The sequence below is a fragment of the Thunnus albacares genome, chromosome 2 (genome assembly GCF_914725855.1).
Source record: "Thunnus albacares chromosome 2, fThuAlb1.1, whole genome shotgun sequence".
NCBI lineage: Eukaryota > Metazoa > Chordata > Actinopteri > Scombriformes > Scombridae > Thunnus > Thunnus albacares.
In genome coordinates this window covers 3,125,532-3,143,739 of record NC_058107.1, presented here as the reverse complement: position 1 = coordinate 3,143,739, position 18,208 = coordinate 3,125,532, and the positions used below count along the sequence as shown (strand labels likewise).

General features: G+C 41.0%; 1 protein-coding gene across 5 annotated transcripts in view; it reads left to right on the top strand.

Annotated features, from left to right (window-relative positions):
• Positions 1-18,208, top strand: part of abca2 (ATP-binding cassette, sub-family A (ABC1), member 2) — a 121,944-nt gene that overhangs the window by 84,217 nt on the left and 19,519 nt on the right. For all 5 annotated transcript variants that reach the window (XM_044363135.1, XM_044363127.1, XM_044363118.1 and 2 more), the window contains 15 exons: positions 174-276; positions 513-627; positions 1,715-1,905; positions 2,780-2,930; positions 3,086-3,290; positions 3,382-3,546; positions 5,668-5,848; positions 6,604-6,816; positions 8,913-9,109; positions 9,618-9,791; positions 10,278-10,474; positions 14,049-14,169; positions 14,370-14,660; positions 15,765-15,986; positions 17,180-17,282. In XM_044363135.1, the coding sequence (XP_044219070.1) occupies positions 174-276; positions 513-627; positions 1,715-1,905; positions 2,780-2,930; positions 3,086-3,290; positions 3,382-3,546; positions 5,668-5,848; positions 6,604-6,816; positions 8,913-9,109; positions 9,618-9,791; positions 10,278-10,474; positions 14,049-14,169; positions 14,370-14,660; positions 15,765-15,986; positions 17,180-17,282 (2,629 nt within the window). The remainder of the gene's footprint in view (positions 1-173; positions 277-512; positions 628-1,714; positions 1,906-2,779; positions 2,931-3,085; positions 3,291-3,381; positions 3,547-5,667; positions 5,849-6,603; positions 6,817-8,912; positions 9,110-9,617; positions 9,792-10,277; positions 10,475-14,048; positions 14,170-14,369; positions 14,661-15,764; positions 15,987-17,179; positions 17,283-18,208) is intronic.

Sequence of the window (18,208 nt, the reverse complement as noted above, 5' to 3'; positions counted from 1 at the left end):
CGCTAATGTCAGTTAACAGCTAGATAACTAATTAGCTGCTCAGCTGTAGCACATTAAACACCTCGTCATGTCCTCTCTGCCTTCTCACCTTCTTCTTCTTTTTCTTTTAAAGCATCACCTAAATGCAAACAACTAAAAATGTAATGCACATTTATCACATTTCTCTTTCTCAGATATGATAGAGAGAGCCATCATCAACACATTTGTGGGCCATGATGTGGTGGAGCCGGGTAACTACGTTCAGATGTTCCCCTATCCATGTTACACCAGAGACGAGTAAGAAATGGACTGTTTTTAGCAATAACATTAACATGAACATACTCTACCTGTCATGTTCTCTTTTGTGTGGCTCTGTTCATGTCATGATGTTGAGCATGGCATATATAGATATTTTATATGCAAAAATTGTATTTTTAACTGCTTATATAAATGTTGTTCTTATAAATATATTTTACGTGTGTTAGAAGTTCAAAAATAACTATATTTGGTCTGTGTTGTTGTTGTTTTTTTAGTTTCCTGTTTGTGATTGAGCACATGATGCCTCTGTGCATGGTGATTTCCTGGGTTTACTCAGTGGCCATGATGATTCAGCACATTGTGGCCGAGAAGGAACATCGACTCAAAGAGGTTAGACTGTGTGTCTGTCACCAGCCTGCAGTGACAGACTGAAACTGTCTGGTTAATATGTCAGGCCTATGTTAGGCGTTAACACTTTACCACAATGTTTCCTTCCTGACCATACCATCTGATATTCTGTGGTCTGGTGTTAAATGCAGTGAAGGCAGCTAAACGCCTATTTAAACAGTCACATACCAGAGTCTCTGCGTCTCTTCCTCTACTGTCCGAGGTGATTGACTCTGCGGCTGACAGTACTGTCAGCAGCCAGCAGAGGAGACGCTCTGCACTGTGTTTGGATTTTATAAATGAACTAACACCAGGACGCAAACTTTTTTATTTCTCTGACATTTTCACATCACAAACGAACAATGAACAGTAGCATTAAAACACAAGTCTTGCAGGTAAAATATGGGACTCATGTAGCTGTTATATTAGTTTAGTGTGGGGTGGCTACTCTGCAGGTGCGCTTGATTTCACTGTAATTGCAGTAACCAGACAGAGATAAGCCTCCTGAATTTACACCTAAAATGCTGTTAAAACTTTCCTTTACAATTTCCACTGAAGCTTCCATGATCATTGACTCTGACAAAACACTCAATACAGAGTGAAAAATGAGAGACATCCGCAGAGTGAAACAGGGAGCTGGGAGAGTTAGCAGATAATTAGAATAGTTATGATAAGAATTAAAATAAGTTAATTAAAATAAGTTCTTAGAACTGCATTTATAACCTTTTTATTGACTCAAACGTAGCTTAACATGTCATGTGATATGCTACTTCAGTACACTTCAACAACAAATATTACTGGGACCACTACAGAAAATTGCAGTTTCACACATTGACCATACACAGTGCAGCCGTATACTAGGTAAAAATATTTCAACTCACGCTGACAAGCCTTTGCGTCGATATGCACTGCCCCGCATGAATTTGCATCTACTTGCATCTTTCCATCCACTTTGAACACACAGTAAGAATGTCTAAACCAAATGCCTAAACAAGCTGACAGTGGACCAATAGAGTTTTAAATGGAGATGTAATACTTATCTACAAGTATCTACAAATTCTGTCATTTAACCATCATGCTGCCTCCTCAGGTGATGAAGATGATGGGTCTGAACAACGCAGTTCACTGGGTGGCATGGTTCATCACCGGCTTCGTCCAGCTGTCCATCTCTGTCACTGCTCTGACCGCCATCTTGAAGTATGGCCGGGTGTTGCTCCACAGTGACCCCTTCATCATCTGGCTCTTCCTCACCATCTATGCCGTGGCTACCATCATGTTCTGGTGAGTGCCAACACAGTGCAGATGTAGTCCCACCAAAACAGACATCTAATCAGATTGTACCGGTAGTAACTGTTTAATATCAAGGTTGTGTCAAGTGACCTCACATAATAATCAGCAACACTCTGCCCACTTAGAAGCTGATTAGACATCTAATTACCTACAATAAGTGAAAACACTGTGTGGGTGTGCAGGGCCCTTACAACTGCTTTAAATGTGCAGTAATAGTTAATTATAATAACCTTTTTTGTCTTTTTTGGGCAGCAGATCAAGATGAAAACACAACATTTGACATATTATCTCCTTGTAAAGTTGCTGTGGCAAACCTGTTAGCAATCATCCAGCAGGGGCAAAGCAATATTATCATTTATTTGTGTCCACATGATGAATGTAACTCCAATACTCATGCTCCTTTTAGTTCTGGTTTGGTCCCCATCAACTACTGAGAAAAAAAATCAATTAAAGCAACTTTAAAGCACAATATTATATGTAAAAATACACATACTGGCCACATCCACATACTAGGAGCTGTATGTGGCCTGAGACACTACTCAGGGCTAATAAAAACTACTGCAACCTCTATTTTACTACACTACCATTATTATGCACATAGGACAGTAAGAGACGTTATCATAGTCTGTTATTGTTACGTTAATATGCAGTAAATGTTTAAAAATACATGAAATACTATTCACATTTTTGTATTTGTTTTGAAAAAGCCCTGACTCTACCTTTAATATCCCTTCACCTCTGAGCACCATCCTACACCCTGATGTCTCTAACAGAAACTTCTGATTGGAGAGTCATTAGTTTGACTCCTGACATATATGTAAGGTTTGATGAAAAGAAGCCCATGCAACTGCCCTTTGTTTTCCAGTTTTCTGGTGTCAGTGATTTATTCAAAAGCCAAGCTGGCATCAGCCTGCGGAGGAATTATCTACTTCCTCAGCTACGTGCCCTACATGTATGTGGCCATCAGGGAGGAGGTGGCGCATGATAAGATCACTGCCTTTGAGAAGTGCATCGCTGTAAGGCCTTTTCTCTTTTCTCCCATTGTTGCAGTTAATCTGGCCACATTTGATCTCTGTAAACATTGCCCCTTGTGTTGTCACTGTGAAATATTACTTAAATATTGCAGATGAAATACAGATGAATAAATTCTTGCTTCACCTCTCTCCTTCAGTCTCTCATGTCCACCACAGCCTTCGGCCTGGGTTCAAAATATTTTGCCCTGTATGAGGTTGCGGGTGTTGGCATCCAGTGGCGAACCATCAACCAGTCACCGGTAGAAGGCGATGACTTTAACCTGGGTCTATCCATGATGATGCTCATCATCGATGCTGCTGTGTATGGTGTACTTACCTGGTACATAGAGGCAGTGCATCCAGGTAGGAATCCTCATCTGAATCCCCATCATACTCAATTATTCACTCATATTTTTAAACAGACAAGATTAAATGTGTTCTTCCTTTCCTATAGGCATGTATGGGCTGCCCCGCCCCTGGTACTTCCCCCTGCAGAGGTCCTATTGGTCAGGTAGTGGGCGTGTTGAGACGTGGGACTGGTCGTGGTGTGGAGGCGGGGCTGCCAGGCTCAGCGTGATGGAGGAGGATCAGGCTTGTGCAATGGACCAGAGGAGATCTGGTAGGATCATTTGGGGCTGATGAGGACAACTTCTTTAAGAGAAACTCATGTTCTGTAGATCCACTTTACCAAGTTGCACTTTCACACATGTATATATGCAGATGACACAGTAATTTTCCTTTCCTATCTTAATACTGATGTTGTTTACACCGCATCCTCTTCTGAATTGAATTCTTTTTTAAGTGATTTCAGGCAAATTATCTGACTGTAGATGAAAAAAACTGCATGTGTTTCCACTCTCCTAGTAATCTTTTGTCATACCCCATAGTGTTTTTGGGAAATGCACTTATTCACTTTCTTTCTGTGAATTTGATAAGTAGATCAATACCACTCACCTATCTGTGTGGTAAATATGAAGCTTAACTTGGCACAGGAAGACAGGAAACAGTTAGTTAAATGTGAATTTAAGAATTTAGTGAATTTAGGAATTTAGTTTGTGGTGCTCACAGCATTGAAGAGTTACATTTAAAAAAGTCAATGGCAACATCTCTTTCCAGAAGCAGTGTTGTCACTGTTATTTCCCAAACATGCTCCATGCAAGAAGGCAAATGACAACATCTGGCCCAGCTGTTGCAAACACGAAACATACTCAACGTGTTGCAATTATGCACCAGTGGAGGTGATCAATGTCAGTCCTCATTGAGGTGATCGAAGCTAGTTAAAGCTAATGAAAGCATTTCCATGACCACAGTAGTAGTAAACAAACATAGTGTCTGTGGAGGAATGTGTACTGCTGTACTTACTGCACAGAAGAAGAAAATACACTCACTGAGAAGGACGAAGAGTTCCTGTCTGAATGAGACAAAGTTCAGCTGGAGCATCGTTAAACTTCTCAGCATGATTATTTTGATGAATCCAGCCTTATTCTGCATAATCAGCCGAAGACTTTATCAACTGCTTTATTGAGACTTTTTCTTCAATAGAAAGTATGTCTAATAAAAACAACCCACAGTGAGGTCTGTGGATTATGTAAAGTAACAGGGGCATTGTTTGTGAGCATGACAAACCAAACTTTATTTTCCCACATTGTATTAGGGTGGAGACAGAAAACTCAGATATCTCAAAACCAGGACACCTTAAACCCAAACTATCTGCATGGCTGAATACCACTAGAGGTAAAAGAGTAGATATGTTTGTTTTGTTCATTTGAGTGCATCCAAAAAAAATATGTGTAATGAACTTGGCCTTAGGTCTTCATACTCTAGCTATCATTATCAAAAGCCATATACAAATAAATGGTGTTTAAATGGACTGACTGGGGATCTTAGGGGACTACATCTATGTTCTATGTCCTTAAAACTTTTTGACCTTTTTGAATATTTTAAATAGCTTGTGACTGTGGGCCCTATTTTTGTGCCGGCACAGAGCATGAAGAGCAGTAGTTTTCCTGTGTTGTCCTGTGGTTATTTCCTCGACCGTGCTGGTTTGGTATCTTGGTGACTCACGCTGTGCCACAGGGCGAAGAAAGGCTCAGTAGAGGGTGTGTTGATGCCGATCCAGCAGCACATTGCAATCTTGTGCCAAGAATGGGTCCACACACTCAGAGCAGATTGAGAGCACAGCCCACTTATGTTCTGTAATATTTTGTCACTTTATTTGGTGAAGGCATACCAATATAAACCGCTCTGAAATCATACAAACCCCTTCATTCGTGTTTTGCTTGTCTTTACACTTTCCTGGGTCTGGCCTGCTTCTGGTATACTAACACACTTTCCTTTACTCTGATGACCCTCTTTAAAGCCATCTGAAGGCAGCAGGTATCTGTTTCAACTGCAGTCATGCCGGAATGTTGTTGTGCATTGTCATGGTGTAGTTTACTACACTACTACATTTTGTGTAACCAGCTGTTGCAGAATAACCACAGAAACCTCCGTGCTTATTTGCACATCACACTTCACATGTTACTGTCATCGCTGTGTAAGTGTGTGTGTGTCTCTCTGAAAGTGCTATATAAATGTAGCCATTTACCATTTTTGCCAAGGTCAGTATGCCTGTTACCACAAAATTACCAAGTAAGTGACAGTTCTAAATGGAGAGAGGTGGAACATTTGATCACATTTTATGAATATATAGACCACTTCATGTATAGACCACTTCTCCCTTTTCTCTTCGTCTCTCTAGAGGAAATGCGGGGCATTGAGGAGGAGCCGAGCCACCTGCCGTTGGTGGTGTGTATCGACAAACTGACCAAGGTGTACAAAACTGGCAGCAAACTGGCCCTGAACAAACTGAGCCTCAACCTGCATGAAAACCAGGTGGTCTCCTTTCTGGGACACAACGGTGCTGGCAAGACCACAACCATGTGAGAGAGAATAGTGTGTGTTGGAGCATGTGTGTGTGTGTGTGTGTGATGATTCAATAATGAAGTCAACGCTGTAGTTTGGAGTTCAGTTCATATTGTTTGCCATTATAAAAAAAGTGTCATCCAACCCTAATATGTCTGAGTTTTATTCTTCAGCTGTGCCACTCTATAACACACACAGGTAAAACATTATTTCCTCAACAAAGGAGCAGAAAACAAGCTCCAGAGCGATAGCAGAACATAGCTTACCCCTTTTGTTTTTCCTGTCGGTAGTCCAAAGGTCGTAATAAGCACACGTTTCACAACAAAACCGCAGCGTGTTGCTGTGCATGTCTACTGGATTTTTGGATAAGTCAGTTATGAATTGATGCACTGTAGTTGAACATCTAAACTATCCCTGTGTGATGTTTGACCAGAATTTGGTCTAGTCTAGTTGCACTAAAAGCATGGAAGGAACCTCTTCAATGATGATGATGATGGCCCACTGAAGCATGTTAACACTGCTGTTGGCTGACAACCCTTTCAATTCAAAATGTCAGCCTCTGAAAACAGCATATTGTTTAGCTTAAAATTGACAATTTAGTGAAGTTATCTAATGTGTTTTAAAAGGGTTCCATAATTTCATCATGAATTAGAATAATTTATACAGGGAGTTACAATCACAATTATGCCACAATTAAGAATTGTACCCCGTGAATCACCTCACTGTTTGGCTAATGCTACTACTACTAACTGCCTACATTGAACTGTTATAGGTCCATCCTGACAGGCTTGTTCCCGCCCACCTCTGGCTCAGCCACCATATATGGTCATGACATCCGCACAGAGATGGAGCGCATTCGTCAGAACCTGGGCATGTGTCCACAGCACAACGTCCTGTTTGACAAGCTGAGTGTGGAAGAACACCTGTGGTTCTACTCCAGACTCAAAGGCATGGCTGAAGAAGACATACGCAAGGAGATGGACAAGTCAGTACAACACCATGCTTCTCCAGACTGTACTTTACTACATACTGTGCTGCATACTGTATTATACTCAGTGTTGGAAAGGTTACTTTTGAAATGTAATAGCTTACAGATTACTAGTTACCCTGTTAAAAACGTAATGAGTACTGTAACTATTTTAATTAATCCATCAAAGATGTTTCCTCAGGTTTGACATTGAGCATTTTGATGTTTACAGCATTTTCACCACTGGTAAACTGAAAGCCGTTCTTGTCCAAGGACATGGCCACCCACTTTGACGTGGTCAGCTGGTCGTAGCCATGGCAGACACAGGTTGCTTAGGGCATTGTGCATTTATTTGATTGGCAGACGAGAGGTGGTACAAATTCAAACAAGAGAACCAATCAAAAACAATGCTCAAAAATTGAGCACATACTGCCAAATGAATGGAGCCTATCTAGACGTAGAGACAGCTCCTCGTAAGCCATCCTACCCTTGATGGTGTTGCACTCAAATTTGTCCCAACAGCTTTGCTTCCAGAAATATGCCAGAAGAAGGCATTCCTGCACCTCAAAAAGATGTAAAGCAACATGAACATGAATGAATGTTATATTCTACATATAAGCTCTTTACTGAAAAGAATATATTCAGATGGAATCCCTTTGTAATCACCAACATTTTGATTAGTAACTGTAATTTAATAAAAAATTTTCAATAACTGTAATGGATTACAGTTATATTCATTTTGTAATTTCATTATCGAATGCTGTTATATTTAACTAGTTACTCCCCAACACTGACTATACTATACAGTACATATCATAAGAAACTGTCCTCATCTGACCATAAGAACACTTAGAAATGCTGAGAGACAGAACATGATAGAACATGCTGCAGAGCACTTATATACCACTACAACACTTTAGATGTATCAGTTACCTTCTACATCACTGCTTTTAGGCTCCAGGGATGGCAATGATCTGTTGGTTAGCCATTCCACCACTTTGGTGCAGAATGAAATCCCAACAACTGTTGAATGGATTGAGACATGAAAGTTTTTACAAACATTCATGGTGCCCAGACGATTAAGTATGTCTCGTTATAATGTCAGTAAATAGTGTGTCTTTTGAAAGTAATAAATAGTTTTGTTGAATTACAGCTTGCATCTAATTTAGACTGGAGTCAGATGGAAGTCACAAAAATAAGAAGAGAAAAGAAGAGAGAAGTATTCATGACCTGATAGCAAGCACATCAGCTGGCAGTGTGGACATTAGGGAGACAATTATTGATCCCAACTCAAAATTTATTTTGCTGTTATTAGTACTGTAACTGTTAGTATTAAATTATTGTAGTTGGATTAGGTTTTATTTATTATGTGAATTTGTAATGTAAATTTGTTATTTATATTTCTGTATTTAAGTATACTTTAAACTGTTAAGAGTTAATATATCGTTCAATTTCAAGTTCAAATTTGCCTTTGCAACGAAAAAAGCTGTTCTTGAATGTCGTTGACCATCGTTTTGTGCTTCCACAAGTATTGGTTCAGGCACCAGTATAGTTTTAGCACCAGTATCGGAAAAAAAACAAACAATACCCAACCCTACTGTATGCCCATGGCAGCACAAGTTTGTCACTACTGCTCTTCTCATTCTCATGTTGGTGCTCAACCTTTCAGCTGTCATCATTCCAAAACAGACACCGACACGCCCCCTGCTGGCTGAGACAAACATTTCTGATATTTCCCAAAAGACCTTTTTTCCTCCTTTAAATAACAGATCACTGTGAACAATACGTTTTTAAAAAAATGTGACATTATTTCTGATGGCAAAAAGGGATAGTTAAATGTGATTTTAGTTGGACTTTAAAAGCAGCTCTGTCTATCAATAATAGTAACATTGTATTTAGTGTTAATTGCTAAGATCTGTGATCACGGTGACATTTCTACAATGAAGTCTGATGGGGCAAGAAACAACTAACCAGCTGTCCCCTCCAGGTATCTAAATGGTCTATAATGTATATCTCTCGTGAGCAGGCATCGACTAGTTTTATGGAGTGTAGCCCTGATCAGGACAGTAACATTATGTATCACGCTCCTGTGTGTTTGTGTGTGTGTGTGACAGAATGATTGTTGACCTAGAGTTATCCAACAAGCGACACAGCTTGGTGCAGACTCTGTCTGGCGGGATGAAGAGGAAGCTATCTGTGGCCATTGCCTTCGTTGGCGGCTCCAGGGCCGTCATCCTGGATGAGCCCACAGCAGGGGTGGACCCCTACGCCCGCAGGGCCATCTGGGACCTCATCCTCAAGTACAAACAGGGTGAGTGGAGGCTGGATATCAGAGGGCATCCCTGCATTATCCTCCGCCAACTGTTTCTCATTGCACTTTTTATTGCGGCCTTTGAAGAAAAGACAGTAGTGACACTGGTTTATATGCAAATATTAAAAAATCTGTACATGCTGTACAAAGCTGCCTTTAACCTAGCTGTCTGCTTTATTAAAGCATATCCCTCAGTAACACAGGATCTTTTGCACACAAAGAATTCATTGCAAATGTTGAGGCTGCCTGGTTCAGACTGTTTTGCATTCCAAATTGCAAGATGTGTCATGAATAGTTTTTACTATGGTAATTGAACTCCACATCAAGTAATTAAGTATTTGTTTAGATTCCTTGCATAAATTTAAAATATTTCAAAAAAATATAATGAACTGCCTCTATATTCAGTCTCCACGTTATTGTTGCAGACGTGCTCCCTGTCCCTTTGTGATTTCTAGTTTGGTCATTGCAGTGCAAACCCATCTGTGTGTGTGTTGTACTTCTAACCCAGGCCGGACAATTCTGCTGTCCACACACCACATGGATGAAGCAGACCTGTTGGGAGATCGCATCGCCATCATCTCACATGGGAAACTCAAGTGCTGCGGCTCGCCACTCTTCCTGAAGAGCACCTACGGAGATGGATACAAACTGACTCTGGTCAAAAAACAGAGTGAAGGCCGAGGTGTGTGTAGACACGTGCGTGTGTGAGTGTGTGTGGTTTCCTTGTTGTAGATGCAGTTATTAGTGGCTCTTAATTTCCTTTGAAGCTGTCAGATTGTAAATCACTGACCTAAATTTTCTATAAAATTGATAGTAAGACATATAAATGACCCTTTAAAGGGTTGTTTCACCAAATTTCCAAAAGAAAACCCTGCAGATAGTTTTGGTTTTAATTGTCTCAGTTTTGAGAAATCTGTCTGATACAATGAAGTTTAATGTAATTTAGTCTGTTTTGCTCACATCATTTAAAAAAAACAGTCTCATAAAACTCAAACTATCTGCATGGATAGATACCACTAGAGGAAACCGAGCTAATGTGTTTTGTTCTTAGTCTTTTAGCTGTTTGGACATAAAACTTGTGTCTCAGCTTATTACCACTGTCTTTTTTTACCATCCTCTCCTCCCCCTCTCCATCCATCATGTTGTATGTTGTCCTTTCATCCTTCAGGCGAGGGCAGTCAGCTGCAGCCTCCTTCCTCTCTGTCTCCGTCCTCCTCTCTGTCGCCTTGCTCAGAGGCTCGGGTCACCCAGTTTATCCGACAGTTTGTGGCGTCCTGCCTGCTGGTGTCCGACTCCAACACTGAGCTGTCCTACATCCTGCCCTCTGAGGCTGTCAAGAAAGGCTGCTTTGAGAGGCTCTTCCAGGTCCATACACACACACACACACACACACACACACACACACACACACACACACATATAATATAATATATGAAAATGGACAGTTGAGAGAGTGTATAAACAGTATAAATGATCAATTATAGAAGCAAAGCCACAGAAACACACTGATGAGTTTGTCTTTGGACTGGCATATTCATTAGAATCTCTCTCTGTCCTAACTGAAGTCATTTAAGTCAAATAATGTCATTTTGGCACATTTGTTAAATGAAATCCTTTAGCTAGCTAGCTCTCATTAGCCTTCCCCTTTAAAGTACAACAACCAATCAGTCAGTCAGTGTGTGTTTGCATTCTTTGTGTGGCTTCATTGCAAACAGACAAAGTCAAATCTGCATTGTTCCATTGAACAGCAAATCCCATGAAAAGACCAGAACCAACAATGTTTTAGTCCATCTCTTGCTACTCTGTCTGTGGCTGTCAGCCTCAAGCTCATTGAGTAAGTTTGTTTATTTTGTGTAAAATCAGAGAAGTCTCAGTACAGTTTACATTACAGATAGATAGATTGTGACACATAGTGACACAAGTGTAAATTGAGCCAGTATCTGTCAGGCAGTAAGTGAGCTAGCAGGGTCTTTAAACTTTAAACAAGGCTGCGGACTAATGATCTTGCCTTTAATGTTGTCACTTCTTATGGTAAAGAATTTCATGAAATCATTAAAGAATAATATATGGTTAGCAGGAGGGGTGGTCTTGCTATAGTGTCAAAGAGGAATTTTTTGGGTTGTTTATGTTTTCATAGATGGGTTTTGATAAGTATGAGCTTCTAGCTGTAGAGAAGACATTTTTTTATAATAAAAGCGTAACTTCACCCTCAGGTCTGAGCCTAACTCCACCCACTGCATCATTTTGAAAAATGCGAAAAAGTTGGCATGAGGCTGAGACGTGTGAGTGGGGCGTGGATGTGTGAGACACCCCCTGACCAGAAAATAATAATAATAATAATAATAATGACAATAATAATAATTGTTATTATCATAATGGGAGGAAGACAAACAGTGGAATGACATTTAAACAGGCCAGAAGTCATTTTTAAATAAAACTGTCTCTGTTTAACTTGGTTTATTTTCACATGAAGACAGTTTTAGCTTCAGCAGCTAATAACAGCACTGAGCTGCTGAAGGAAATCTCTCTGTGACTGTCCGCTGCAGAGCTGCAGAGCCGCAGGGCCGCAGGGCTGCAGAGCTGCAGAGCCGCAGGGCCGCAGGGCTGCAGAGCCGCAGGGCTGCAGAGCTGTGGTCCGCTGCTGCTCCACTGCTGCTCCACATTGGACAGGTTCAGTAACTCTGGAGCTCTGGTTATACTGCGATTTAGCGTTTTAAAACAAGACTTTACCTGCTGATAACTGCAGGAACAGACAGCCATAGTTCAAGAGCTACAGGACGAAATGCAAAGAGGATTTCAGCTGTTGTTGTGGCTGCCAGCAGCGTTACCTCCATAGTCACAGATGCAGAGATTTCCTCCAGCAGGTCAGTGCTGCTGTTGGCTGCTGTTAGCTGCTGAAGCTAAAACTGTCTTGATCAGCATTTGAAAGTGAGCGTGGGCGGGCTGCGTGGTTTCACAGACTCACACTCAAGGGTCGGGGCTGGGGGAGGTGGGCTTTATCATTTTGCCATTTAAATAAACTAGTACAGTGCCCATTCAAAATGTGCCTGTTTGTAACAGGCCGACTGCTTATTATTTCTCATATTTATGTATCAATTGACTTATCAATTAAAGCGATAAGGATTTAACAGATTAAATGGTTTTAATCCAGACAGAAGACAGACAGACAGACAGACAGACAGACAGACAGACAGACAGACAGACAGACAGAGATTCCTTGCTCTTTAGTGATATGAGCTGCAGTGCCCATTCAAAATGTGTCTTGAGACATCCTGCAGTAAGTCTTGAACGTCCATGCCAAGGTTCATTCACAGGACACAGTTCAATAGTAGAACTTAAGTCTCTAAATCTTTTTCAAGTCATTAACACTACAGATGAAATCCCACCTTTGACCATAATGTGGATTGCAATCAGAGCGGTGCCGTCGGTATTTCCGCTCGTTGACTCCACGGGCAGAAGAAGCAGCAGAAGCGATGTTGTTTATGAGGTATTTTTATATATTTCTCGAGAACCACTCATCCAAACAACTTAACACTCGACACTGCACTTCCCTGGGTCATCAGCGGTACACCCGCCAAGTCTAATTTCTAATTCAATCTAATTTATTATCCAGCTCAAAAAACATGTATAAGTGTGCAGCACCTCTAGAAAAGCTATCATTCCAGGCAAGACGGGCAACCTCACTCTTGGATGTACATGGATCAAACCACGCGCCAGCCTCTTCAGGATACACTTCCTGAGTGACTCGGGCAACTAGGGCGTAATGCAGGCACGAGTTTAAGGCAGCAGTCAGATTGTCGAGACAAATGAGCAATTATGAAAAAAACATTATGAAATAATGGTCAGATAACACACAGGAGGGGAGGGGGACACTGACACTTGAGATACATCAAGAGTGTAATTCCACCAGAGTGAGCTGGGCTATGGACCAACTGTTTCAAACCAAAGGTATCAATAGTAGATAATTAAGCCTTAGCCAGGGGATCAAATGTCTCGATGACATGTACATTGAAGTCTCCAATAACAATACGGAATGGGCGAGAAGGGGCAGCACTGATTAGAAGCAAAGCATACAAAAAGATTGCATTACCAAAAGTTCAAAAGAAAGAGATTTAAGAAGGAATTGTGGGTTGGACGCTGCCAATAGTCAGAATGTGCCAATTAACAGATAATCAATGGGCATTTGTGCTAAGGCTGGGGAAGAGACAGGCCAGAGGCATTACATGCTACAGAACCTGATTAATCAGGTGCCTTCATGTGAACCCTGCATGTCAGACAGTGCAGGATTCATGTTGGGAGTCTCTGGCTCTGTAGTGACAGCTCTAGGAACCTGTTATAATATGTGTAGTAGTGAGTGAGTGAATGACGGAGTGATTTCAGACACTACCATTGTCTTCACACAATTAGAATATGTCAATATCATATCACTGTCCTGTCTTGATTGTGTTATTTTCTCGTAGTCCCTAGCCTCCTGTACTCCTGTCCAACCTGCTTTTCCCTCCACACCTGCCCTGCATCAGCCTCATCAGTCCTTCCCCACTCCCAGTGTTTCCCCCAACCAATCAGCTCCCAGCCTGTTCCCTGTTCCCTTGTTAGTTCAGTTTACATTTAAGTCCTGTTGTTCTGTTCAGTCTGCCTGCAACCCACCCTAAAAGAAAGAACTAGATCACATATCATATTACAACATAGTATGTTTGAGATCAGATGTCTTACTGCACATCATAATCAAACCAATGACACAATGCCCCAGTTGCATGGCCGTTTCCACCAGACATACAGCTCATGGCTCAAGGTTTTAAATACCTTGATTGTTATCAAGGTAGTTGTGGTAGTTAATCATGATAAGGATTATAGGCCATATTTCTATCTAGTGTTATTGGGACCATTGCTAGTTCACTGTGCAGTAATTTGACGCTCTCTTTGGTGTGTGTGCCTCCAGGCTTTAGAGCAGAGCTTAGACAGCCTGGCTCTGACCAGCTTTGGGGTGATGGACACCACCCTGGAGGAGGTCTTCCTCAAAGTGTCTGAGGAGGACCAGTCTCTGGAGAATAGCGATGCTGGTGAGACCATCCTCTTCTTCTTTGTCTGCAGATAGTTCAACACCTCCACAAAGTTTTTTAGATTTCATAAATGAGTCCTGACTTTCTCAACAAGAATAGATTTCTGCAAAATGTGCAGAGTCAAAGTGCTGACTTTAGACATTCTCATGAGTTTTTCCACAGCTCCCCATCCCATTATTTCTCTTTCTGTCCCTGGGCAGATGTGAAGGGTTCTCCAGGGGGCAGCTCAGTGGGAAAATCCTCAGTGGGTTCAGGAGGCCCGGGGGGACCGCAGGGTGAGACTGGACCCTTGGTGGAAAGTGAGAAGCCGGAAGTGGAGCTGAATAACCTGGTGATGTGCTCCAGGCTGAGCCAGAGCCAGTCCTCCCTGAAATCCTCCTCCTCCATCGGATCAGTGAGAGGGGACGAGGGGGGGCTCTATGCAGACTTCTATGGAGATTACTGTCCACTCTTTGACAACGGCCAAGAGTCAGACTCCGCAAGCCTGAGAGGTAAGAGAACAAGACAGCTGACAGGCACTGAGCCTCAGGACAGCTGCAACCAAGAGATGTTGGGTGATACATAATTTTATAGTACAGCCCCACCAATACTGGATTTTGCCATTACTCATATCAATATATAGGAGTTTAAAAAATATAACAATAGGCTACCAGTAAGTTTTTAAACAATCTTGATAGTGACTTGTCGATGGACAGACTATGTAATCATGACACAGTTTATAAAGTTATAATCTAGTTTTTCTGTTTTGCAGCTTGTTTCTTACTAGCACATTGGTCTTCATGCAAGAACCACTCGTACAAACAGAGGAGTTCTTAAGTGTCACGTACCAGCAACTTAAGAGAACTTCATAAATTTTCTTGTATGAATGAAATTCTTGACTTGTCCTTTGTTTGACTTATATTGACTGAATTATGGCGCCTTAACAATATGTAGTTAAAAAATCTTCCAGAAAATAACTAAAATAAAGATATACATTGTTAAATAAAAAAAATAAAATGTAATGAAAATTTTATTTTCTATTCAGTTTAAATTTGATGTGCATCATAACTTCTCATGTTTAGATTTTATTGATTTTTTTTAATGACATATTTGCATGACAACGTATACATTTGCTTATTCTGTCATTCATCTTTGTGACGCCACTTATACATGACCACTCTCCATTACAGTCCTGGACCACTCTGCTGTAAGATGTGTTTAACTTAATATTATTTTATTTTATTACTTAATAATATTTTATTTATTTGCAGCATTTTTGTTTTGTTTAATTTCGTGTACAATATGTGTTGTCAAAGAGGTGAATTGAAGGTGGTTTTTTTCTTCTTTCAATACCTTACCTTGAGGAATAGAAGTATATTGAACTTAAAATACCTATATGTTCTTATTTATTGCCTCTAGTGAAGCTAAATGGAGATTACAACTTCAAGATCTGAGTACTATGCAAGAAATTTTGTGATTTATGATTTTGGACTGTATTAAAAAAAACTGTAGCAATGACCAAAATATTGTACACACTGTCAAGTCTGCAGAATTTTCCAGACAGACGTCTACTGAGACTGATAAATATGATAAATTTTGCCCTCCTTCATCTCCAGGGGATGCAGAGAACCCCTCGTCCACAGAGCCAGAGGTCCTGGAGGGGCAGGGCAGCTTCAAGCTGGAGGGTTGGTGGTTAAAGCTGAGTCAGTTCCACGGCCTCATCGTGAAGAGGTTCCACTGTGCCAAGAGAAACACCAAGGGCCTCTTCTCTCAGATCCTCTTACCCGCCTTCTTCGTCTGTGTGGCCATGACCGTGGCTTTATCTGTGCCTGAGATAGGTGAGATTTTACATGACATACTGCACAAGAGCACTGCTAATGTTCTGTCCCAGCAGGCAGTTAGTTAAGTGCATTCAGTGAAAAAGCAGGTGAATGCACACTGGTGTTGTTTAGCTGTTTGTTGGAGCAATTCACTTATCCAACTTTGGTGATTACAGTTAAATATGAAGCTTACTACAGTATTCTGCCCTATTTCAGTAAGTTGTGTTCAGCCAGCTGTAAATTAGTCCCTAATTAGATGGCTGGCATGAAAACAAGCAAAAAGATGGCAAAAAGCTCTGTAGAGCTGAGGGATCTGCACAGTTGGTGACCTTTCTCTCTAGGTCTGTCATTTTTTAAAAAAAAAATGTCAGCATCTCATACAATAGGCTTGATGCAATTTCACACATTAACATATGAGTTTCCTTTATACAGTTTATATTACAGTACTTTGCAAACGTTTTAGGCATTAAAAGTAGAGTGAGAATACTTTCAAAAATAATGCCATGAATAGTTTTTATAAATCAATTAGCACCTGCTCACAGTGTTTCAGGTACTTGGCAGGTCAGTTGTTCCTGCATCTTGGAGAAGTTGCCACAGTTCTTCTTCTGTGGATTTCGGCATCTCAGCTGCTTCTGTCTCTTCATATAATCCCAGACTGACTCCATGATGTTGAGATCGGGACTCTGTGGGGGCTGAACCATCTGTTGCAGGACTCCTTGTTCTTTTGTTGCTGAAGATTTCACTTTGAGACACAACTTTCATATGACATTTGATCCATTGTTACAATAAAAACGTCGATTAGTGCAGCTTTCAAGGTTCAACGTTAATACAGGCTATGCTGTGTTCCAGACAACAGGAACATAATTTATGATTTGACAATGACAATTTTTTATTCTTTTTACCACTTTGGTACTTTCAGTTGCTAGATTTACTAGGCTGACATGGAATTTCACTTGCCTTATTGCCTTATTGTTGAACCACGGCTTTACATAATTAAGGCACTTAATCGATAATTGGGAACGATTAAAAGAATGTAATAAAATAGGGCAGCTTGGCTTAGCGTTGATAAACATGATCATTTCTGTTCTCTTTTTCTGGTGCTCATAGCAGTGAAAACACAAAAAGTCATCTTCATTGAGCTCCACCTTCAGCAAATAACAAATCAAAGACACTTTAACAGGTACCTGAATAATGTTTTTCTTGTTTTGCAGGAGACTTGCCCCCCCTGATCTTGTCCCCGTCTCAGTATCATAACTACACTCAACCTAGAGGCAACTTCATCCCCTACGCCAACGAAGACAGACCCCAGTACAGGTCAGATAACATTTGTTTTAGACAGTTACATTGTTACATTGTTGCTGTATTCACAGTGATGGTGCAGTACACACTGGATGATAATTGTACAGGCTGTAGATAAGGATGAACGTAAACAATGACTCAACTGTTGGCTGTGTGTTGCTGTAAACATGGTCATCATCTAGACACAAGGAAGCTTTTTACCTCCACTTTAATGTAAGAATTTAAATCTGTCTTGTCTGGAACAAAATCACTTTACAGCCAGCTCTCATTGTGTGGAAAAGAAATTTCTCAACAAGCTGCTAACGTAAATGGTTCTTTAGCTGGAGAAGAATAACCACAAACACCAACACACTCTGACACTAACCGCATTTACATAACGTTAGTGCTGGAGTCAGACTGTTAAATGCAGTCGAATGCACCGTCACTGTCACCATCGATAATGACGACAGCACTGCGCCAGGAAACACAACGTGTCCAACGTGACTGATGGATCATCAACGGCGTCCATCGTCAAGTTCAACAGAGGCTCTTGTGTGTTGAGTTCAGAGTCTAAAATTTCACCTTCGCTGGGACAGAATGATGGTCGGTCTCTCGTGAAAGGGACAGCTCACCCTGTTCATACTGGACTTCTTGTTTGCGTCCTTGGCTCTCCTGAACACATTCTTCAGGTGTTTTAACTTCCAGGACCGACTGTAACCGCCCTCCACCAACTTCTTGGAAATATCTTCATAAATCGCCCGGTTATGATATGATCCGACGAGTTTTCACTGCACAGACTCCTCTGCCTGAACAGAAATCAGATGGTGTGTTTCATCTGTACTCCATCCATGAGCACCCATCTTGCCTGTTGATGTCATTTGTTATGGCTTTTTCTTTTTGCACTTTAATATGACGTTGTTGGCATGCAAATGAGTATGTACTTCCGCTTACACAGAGGACGT